Source organism: Buceros rhinoceros, unplaced genomic scaffold (assembly GCF_000710305.1).
Source record: "Buceros rhinoceros silvestris isolate BGI_N320 unplaced genomic scaffold, ASM71030v1 scaffold22144, whole genome shotgun sequence".
Taxonomy (NCBI): Eukaryota; Metazoa; Chordata; class Aves; order Bucerotiformes; family Bucerotidae; genus Buceros; species Buceros rhinoceros.
In genome coordinates this window covers 7,079-15,754 of record NW_010407927.1, presented here as the reverse complement: position 1 = coordinate 15,754, position 8,676 = coordinate 7,079, and the positions used below count along the sequence as shown (strand labels likewise).

Below are 8,676 nucleotides of genomic sequence, written 5' to 3'. Positions count from 1 at the left end.
TGAAATTATCAGTTTGCCACCGTCACCAGTGAAAATTAAGCAGAGATCCAGTTCTGTACTTCGACTTTCATTGAACTTGTTCTTGTGGTCATTTATACTGTCCTTAGCTCTCCACTTCCAGTGACAGAACAGCTGTCAGTGTTTTTCCACAGCTGCTTCTGAGGCCTGTTACCTTAAAAGTGTAAAGTCCTGGTAAAGGACAGCAGAGAAACTGCTGAGAAATCCTTGCTCCCACGGAAAGGACCGGGACGTGATGGTGTATTTCATGTCACCCAAGGCCTCTGGGAGAGGGCATGGTTCACAGTGTTCCGTGATTTTCTTTTCCCTTCTCTTTCTTTGCTCCCAGGAGGTTACTGGCAATTTGCACAGGGCGCAGCCAGCCCTGTGCTAGGTGCTAGATGGACCTCGTGGATTTTAAAAATTTGGTTGAGCTTGGCTGTGTGCCTTCCACCGCCACAACCTTGATATCCAGGACCCAGATGCACTGCGAAACCTATCAAAGGGCTCTGGAGCTCCTGCTTAGGTTTGGCTAACATCTCTCAGCATCAAGGTAATTCCAGTGAAGCCTCTCTGCTCGAAATTTGCCCAGCATAATGCTGCCACATGTTTGGGGTGTGACGGGAAATTCATTAAACATAGATCATGACACTTTAGCGTGACCTAATACGAGTAAGAGGTGCAAATGCTGAAATGCAGCTGTAGCACCAAGCAGGCTTCAAGCTCCATTTTGCCCTGCTTGACCAACCCAGCTCCCCTGTCTTGAAACCAGAGTCTTTGCCCTTTCTGGGTGCCCTCATTGCCACTTACTGTTGACACTGACATGTCTTGTTTTCCAGCAAGTATCGTCTTGCTCGTGCCATCTTTTTTGCCTGTTGCTGCCAGGAGAGAAGAAACAAGTAACAATTGGGTATTTTTATGCTTCAGATGCTTTCCTCTAAAGCACTGTCTGATATCTGCAGACTATCCATCTCTAACCACTTGCTTTGAGTCTAAGGACTGACACTTTATCTGTTCTGCCCCACACCCAGACTGAAAAACAGATTTTTCCTCTAGTTTGGGGAGTTTGTCTTCTCTTCTGCTGTCACAGGGACCAGGGAACTCACCCTTCTCCGCTGCCAGCTCATACCACTGACGATGCACAGGCCCGCAAGGCCAAACACCAGTACACTGCCTCCAATACTTGCTCCAATTACCACATGGCTAATCCAAACAGAAACTTCCTCTGTGGAAGGAGAGAAGTATTCAGACACAGAAACAAAGGGAATTTTAAGGCTTTGGGGTGAAGGCAGGGGCGTGATGCTCTTTTCCATACCCACAGAGTAATTAAGGCTGATCTTCCTCTCATTGTCTTCTATGAGGTGACAGCTCCACAGCCCTGCAGCGCTGACGTTCACTTCCACCTTTACTTCATGCTGCTTTGACTTCTTGGTGACTGTCTGAGTCCCACTAATAAGTTCCCAGAGCAAGTGGGCATTGGATGGGAGTGGACTAGAGACCTGGCAGATCAGGGTCATCTCAGCCCCTCTGGGAAGTGGTCCGGCAGGCTTAGCTGAGACTGTAAAGGGAAGAAAAGGTCATGTGAGTGAGAGGATGGGAAGATGGATCCACCCCTACTCTTGTGGTGGATGCAGAGTTCTGCAGTTTCTCCTCACTTGACTCACATCTCTTTCTCTTACCTTTCATCACCACCAGCTCTTTCTTGTTCTGTGCGTGTCTTCCATCGTATGCCAGCTGGCACTGGTACTGCCCAGAGTGGTTGAAATGGATTTTAGGGAGCTTCACTTCTATGATGCTTTCAGACATGCTTTCAGGTATTTCAAACTGAAAGTGGCGGCTTTTTCTTGTCTCATGCTTCTTTCCTCGTGCTGTGACGTTGAAATCAAGTAGCTCATGAGTAGTTGCATTTTCCTGTTGCTTCCAATTCAGTTTTCCTGTGAAACCTTCTTTCCATTTTATCTTCTGGAAGTTCAGATACCATGACAAGATGACAGTGCTATTAACAGTTGCATACTTTCTTTCCAAATCTGGATTCTCAAAACCTGAGTGCAGAAGGGACAAGGAATACAGAGTCAGGAAAAGCCATGGCTACGCTTCCCCTTGTCCACCCTTGATCTGGAGAGACGCACACCGTGCTTGGCTGAAAAAGGACTTGGAGAAAAGCCAGAAGATACCCCAGGAAGGTTAAACAGAATAGGTTTAAAGAGCCAAAGCTCCCAAACTCAGCAGAGCTGGGAAGAACAGACCCCGAGGAGATGAGGATCCCCTCCTCACCGAGCCTAGAAAGGAAAATGGGGGCAAGCGTGTAACAGAGCTTAGGCAGCAGAGCAATCCCCAAGCTGCAGAGTCAGAAGCGCTGGGTAATTGACCTTGGAGCACCATTGCGTGGGATGAAGGAAAGTAAAAGCTCTGCTCATGAACCGGAGGGAGCGCTGGTCCCCGAGCTCGTGTGCGAGTTGCATTTTTGTTGTTGCGTACCTAATACCCTCACAGCAAAGGAGATGTTCTGGTTAATCAAAGGGGAGTCCGAATGGACGTGGCACATCCAGGTTCCGCTGTCTGTAGCCTCCAGGTGCCGTAATTGCAGTGTGTATTGTTGACGAGTCTCATGTTGTATGGCTGTTGGTCTTACTACGTTATTGTTACTGTTAAACAATGTGAGCTGGAGGTTGGGTAGAGGATAGGATGAATTCTGCCTTAAAGTCAGGCTGAGCACATCATTTAGCAGGAAGTTCCCATCTGAAGGAATCATCACTGTTAAAAATAAAAAGCACAGCCAGTAAGTCAGCTCCTCTTCCTGCAAGAGAGGGACAAGTGTGTCAACAAAGAGAATATGGAGACTTTGTGCTCTGGAGACGGAGGAGCAATTAACTGTGATACCCCAGGCCAGAATAAATGGCAGTTCGATAAAGAATCTCAGCAGAGATGTCTCTCTGAGCCCTATGGTCCCCTCCACCCTCACCTCCTCGTGGATAAAAGCCCTCGAATCACTCACGTTGAAAGACATGCAGTGAGATACTGACTGTGTGAGAGCCATGTTTACAGGAGTAGGTGCCAGCATCAGAGAGCCTTAAGTCCGACACCTTCAGGTCTTTACTGTTGGTGTTGATCTCAGATCGATCGGTCATGGAAGCTTTGCCTTTTGAAAATATAAGCTTGGTTAGGAGGGAAGAGGTTTCTCAGCCATGTACTGAGGAGAAGGGGTGATGGATTGGCAGCCTTACCTTTCAAATGTTCACCTCTAAACTGCCTTATAACAACCTTGTAGTGATTCCAGGTCACATCCGCACCACGAGGTATGCCTTTGCAGTTCAAAATCACCTCCTGTCCTGCGACCCCAATCCGTAGCTCATTTTGCTGACCCATAATGGGGAACAGAGCTGAAAATCAATACCCACCAAAAAAGGCATACATTCACTTTCTGAAGGGCAGCTCAATGAATATTCCCCATCCCTCCAGAAAGACACAGGTATTTGTCTTCCCTTTCCCAGATCCTGGGAGGATTATCCTCAATTTCTGAATTTTTCACTCCTTTGTCTCATCAATCAATCAATCAATCATTCCCTTTTCAGCTCCATAGCTTCCCTCCCCTCCACTTTGGGCTCTTTACCTGGCTAATAACAATTTTGTTTCACATACATTCAGAAATAGGGAAAATGCCAGTGATGGATTCGACAGTTACACTGAAACAACCTCTTTCCACTGGACAAGATTTAGTTGTCCTACTGGAGGCAAAGGCAGGTACAGCATTTGCCAGCTCTCCTTCATTACCCGGTCAAGCCTCGAGGTAGTACTGGCAAATTTTCTCACCCCTTATTCCAATTTTTGCATTGAGCAAGACTGAAAACCCAGCAAAGTAAAAGGATAAAGTAAAACAGGAAGAAAGAAGGCTGGCCTGATGACAGGTTCCTGTTCATGGGATGAAGGCTATGTGACAAGAAAAAAGTAGGGTGTTCTTGGAAGAACCACTTCCTTTCCTTCTCTGTAAAGAGTATTTTTGTAGGAGACCATAAGAGGGAGATGGAGTTGTCAGAGGTACAATTGGGAATAAGGGGGCTGTGGTCACCTGCCTCGCTGCTGGCAAGCTCTGAGAGCTGCCAAACCTGCCGATCCTCCAGGTGATCCTTGTACTAGAGAGCCAGAGAAGGGCAAAAAAAGAAGTTTACATGAGTTTAATGGAGGGTTTTCCACCGGTCACGTATTGCTCCTAGGGCATAGGTAATCTGCAATATTGTCGATACAGTTCTTCAAAAATAGCACATTGGACCACAGAAAATTATTGTTATGTCTTAAAGGATGAAATTATGAATGTTGCTAATAAGACTTGGCCTATTTTTCTTTGCTTTTGGTTCTGGGGTGCACAGAAGATTTCCTGTCTTTCCTCTGCAACTGGAGGAATCAACGCTGCATATCTGAGAAATGCAGACTTGGTCTTATTTGGTCACCTTCCTTTCTTGGAAAATGAGCACTAGAAGGTCCACCAAACCGTACAACATTAGCAGTCAAACTAAGCAAGCCGGTAGCATCACATCTGTAAGGGCAAATCTGTAATGAGAAACACACGGGTTTGCCCAGGCAGCTGGAGGCAGCGCGAAGGGCACTATTTTCCATTCTGTGCTCGGCGCACCCCCTGGCTCTCACAGGAACCCCACTCCTGCCTCTCTACAGGGCAGCTCCCCAAACCTGCTGATGCTCCAGGCACCCTGGTTTTGGGTGGCAGGCTCAGCAGGCAGGCTGGGAACAACCTGAGTCCCCAGTCCATGCTGCCTCTGAAATAACGGGACATAGACGTAGGGAGCCGCTCAGCTTCTAGTGCCTCTGTCCTAACCTCCACTGCCATGGGGAGCTGTTGGGCAGTGCAGGGCTGGGCCAGACGAGGTGAGGAGGCAGCCGTCACAGCTTCACAGTTGGACTGAGCCTGCTCTAAACCATGCGTGGTTTGTTCTGTCAGCAAATACGGAGAAGCCTACCAGCACCCCAAGTGTTGTGAGGCTTGCGGAAAGGCTGTAAGAACTAGGAGGGTTTGCTGAGCTGAGGACTCACCCAGATGCAGAACCAAGAAGACAGCAAATGTGCTGCTCACCACCGCGCTGTGTGATTCCATTGCTGCAGGAACGTTGCCCCCTGCTGCAGGCTGCAGGGCTGGAAACGCCGTCGCTGCTCTCCTGGAAGACCCAAACGCTCTGTCACTAATGGCTGGTTTTCAGATTTCGGCGGATGGGCCCCATGTTCCCAGCACCCGTCATCCTTCAGCGCAGCAAAGTGGAAACTCACTGGTACAGTCACCAGAGTCCTGTGTTTCCGCAGAGAATCCAGCTGCCATGTTTCCCCTAGAGTTTGGTACTAAACATTTAATTCTACTCATCCCTGGGTTTCTGGCATTCATGGAACTGCAGGTGTTTACATCGCCAAGAGTTCTCTGCTTTTTTACTTCTCTATGGTGGGTTGTCATTGCTCTTGCAGAGATTAAGGCTGAACACATACAGAGTTGCATTACCCAAAGCGCAGCCAGGCGGCTGAGGAAAGTAATTAATTCCCTCCATTTGGCACACTTGAAGTCTCACCTAGGGTACAGAATCCAGTTCTGGGACCCCAGTACAAGAAGGATGCCAGCAAACCCAGTGAGGAGCTACTCGGATGGTGAAGAGGTTGGAGCACGTGATATACAGGGAGAGATGGAAAGCTGGGTCTGGCAGGGAGAAGAGAGCCAAGGTGGGATCTAATTTCAGTCTCCCATTATCTAAAAGACATTACCTAGAAGAAGAGCCACATTCTTCTCAGATGTGCACAGGAGAGGAACAGGAAGCAGCAGCCATATTTTGCAGCAAGGAACCGTTGACTAGATATAAGGCGAAATTTCTTCCTGATGAAGGTGGTTCAGCATTGGAATAGACGGCAAGAGATGCCGGGCAATCTCTGCCCTTGGAGATGTTCAGAAGTTCCCTGGACAAGGCCCTGAGCAGTGTGTTGTAGTTTTAGAGTCAACCCAGCTGTGAGCAGGAGGTTTGACCACAGAACACCAGAGGTTCCTTGCCATCTAAATATTTGTGTGATTTTGTGATTCTATGATTAAGTCATCCTTAGGCTGTTATTTAGATTGTTTTGTAGCTTGGTTTTTTTCCCCTACTTATTTCTTACCTTAAAAATCTCAATAACCACTAAGTCTGATGTTGTTGGAAAGACTTTCTTGAATTCTTAAGATTATTCAACAAAAATTCCGGGGAGAAGGGAGGAATGAGGTTCAAAAAAAGAAGTTGCATTGACGGTAACAAAACCTTAAGTAGGAAATGGGATCTAACTATCGTGTTAAGGGGAGTTATCAAATTAGATGAAGCATCTGACCAAGTGCTGCTACCAGCCGCAGCTAAGTGCGCTGACAAGGTGAAGGGGACTGAGGCTGCTGGTGCAAGGAGACTGCCGAGGTCTCCATCCCTAAACCAAGGCACGTATCACGAAAGGGAATCCAAGCGGGTTAACTGGTCTGAGGAGTGAGCCAAACCAGTAAGGTGACCTCACATCTCCAAAGGCAGGCACTCCCTGTGCCAGAAGCATGACAGACTGAAGGCTGGAGTCAGAGGGGGCTTGCCCTTGAAAGAAACACAAGAATAATTTCATACCATCTTTATTTATGTTGTGTACAATATTAAGTACACTATGGTCTAGTAGAGGGTAGTTTAATACTGAAATGAATTTAAATGATCAGAGCACATGAAACTATCAAAGAGTGGATGAAAACATCCGCTCTGCATTTACGTGGAGATCAGGTCAGCACGACTGGCAGTCTGACAGCTAGGCAGATGTACGGCATGCACACACGAAAAACACGGGTGCAAGAGCAAGACAGCAGCCACGCGTACCACCGGAAGAGAAACAGGTGACAAAGGCACAGGCGGAGGAGATCGGTGGCTTGCCTCCTGCAAAGCAAAACACCCATCCCAGCCCCGGGGAATATTTGCACGAGCTGTTTTGTAGTGAAACAAAGGAGTCGGTGCGTGTGACTGGAGATCCCTTCTAGCGAGATGCGGTAGCGATGATCCAGCGCTTTGCTGGGCCACGCTACGGAATAAAGAAGAGGGCAACAACGAGGCATCTGCATGCACCTCACTCTGAAGAAACGTCTATGACCGAAAACTGGCACAGGACCCTGAATAAGATCCATTCCTGAGACGACAGAGGAAACCACGTTCCCACTGTGAACTCTTGCTGTCACCTGTCTGAGCGGGACCAGCAGGAAAAGCCGGCCCCCACTCTGAAGCGATACCTTCAAATTCACAGGGTCAGTGCTGGGTTTCAAATGTTTTAAGTCATTAAACCTGAAGGTAACGAAACAAGTAAAAATTAATGAAATCACCGAGTCACGCACTGTCATTTCCCTGCTGTCTTATGGCTTCAGCGTGTTCTTTGCCTTCTTGCTACCTGGTTACTGAGCAAAACCCCCGCAGCCAGAGCGCTGTGGGACAGGTGAACTGCTGACCTTGCACGGCTTGGTGGATGTGGATTGATGCATCTTTGGTTTTCTGTTTCTTCTTGTGGTTTCACGGGTTCTGCATTCCCACTTCGTTCACTAATCTTTGTATTTCTGTGGCAAATCTTTACAGTATGATGTTTACCACCTACAAGTTACGGGTCGGTGGAGAAAACGGGTTGCCTTCAGCAAGCCTTTCCTTCATACGCTTTCTCGCTCTCCCTGTTTATCTGTACTTCTCATGCACGTCACCTCCTATTTCCCCCCCCGTCTTTATATCTCGCTCGTTATTCCTCCAGGCCAGGTGACAGGCAATGCTGCTCTGGAGTTTCTACACCGCGGAGAGCGAGGCTTTGCCTTGTTAACGGAGCAAGCTGCTCTCATTAACAGACGTCTGTAGCCTCCTTACAGGCAGCCCAGCTGTATCTTGTGGTGGTACTCACAAATTAAGTGGTGTCAGGGAATGTCCCCAGGCACTGGGACACGCTCCTCAGTCCTGGTAAATTGCTAGAACATTTTCTGACACATTTTTGGCCCGGGACAGCTCTTGCTCACCCGAGCAACACTGGGGATGCACTTAGGTGTTAGCATGGGCCAGGGACCACTCCCACCAGGCAGCTGGCGTGTAGCCAGTTCATTCTGGAGGTTAAGTGAGTTTAATAACCCAGACCATCTCCTGCCAGTTGGCCTCTGTGCCAGAAACAACCCAGGCGTACTTGATTTATCAGCACGTCTAGCGACAGAGGAGCAGGGCTCCCTCCCAAGTGAACATTTATTTCCATTTCATTTTAACTTCCCCCTCTTATTAAACTGGTTTAATTTCCTTCTTGACTTATTTTAATAGTTCCTGCCTCTCTGAGAGACAGGAAAGGGAGAGCTGAGGTAGCGAGCAGTGTTGCTGCAGGGAGCGGTGCCTGAAGGACCACGTCTGGCCTGGAGGACATCTGCTTGGGCGATGGGCCGGCAGCCCATTGCTCCCTCCAGCACCAAGCCCCAGTGGGAGGTGGCTGCAGAGAGCTCTCCCCCAGGGCTGGCACCAGCAAGACACAGGAGGAAACTGAAATTAAAAAAAAAAAAAAAACCAACAAAAACCCCCAGCAACTGCTCCTGATGCAGAGCAGGCCATCTCCCTCTCTCGGTTTGTTCCTCCGCCTCTTTCACACAGTGTGGTTTTCTTGTTTTTTTTTCTCGCTCTTGCTTGTGGCTGTGCTTTT

General features: G+C 48.2%; 1 protein-coding gene across 1 annotated transcript; it reads right to left on the bottom strand.

The window, feature by feature from the left end:
* Positions 1 to 803: 803 nt before the first annotated feature.
* On the bottom strand, positions 804 to 5,101 carry LOC104492176 (T-cell surface glycoprotein CD4-like). Its single transcript, XM_010134695.1, has 8 exons — positions 5,041 to 5,101; positions 3,222 to 3,377; positions 2,993 to 3,136; positions 2,476 to 2,751; positions 1,677 to 2,039; positions 1,313 to 1,555; positions 1,104 to 1,222; positions 804 to 875 (listed from the first exon to the last, which is right to left on the bottom strand). Exons 1-8 carry the CDS (start codon positions 5,099 to 5,101, stop codon positions 804 to 806), a joined length of 1,434 nt encoding a protein of 477 aa, XP_010132997.1.
* Between the last annotated feature and the right edge of the window lie 3,575 nt (positions 5,102 to 8,676).

Excerpts from the sequence above, each read along its gene's own strand:
- LOC104492176 (XM_010134695.1), bottom strand. The coding sequence starts at position 5,101 with ATGGAATCACACAGCGCGGTGGTGAGCAGCACATTTGCTGTCTTCTTG. Across the intron at positions 3,378-5,040 it reads CTTCTTGGTTCTGCATCTGG|CTCTGTTCCCCATTATGGGT; the intron begins GTGAGTCCTCAG and ends ATTGATTTTCAG. Across the intron at positions 876-1,103 it reads TGAGCTGGCAGCGGAGAAGG|CAACAGGCAAAAAAGATGGC; the intron begins GTGAGTTCCCTG and ends CTCTCCTGGCAG.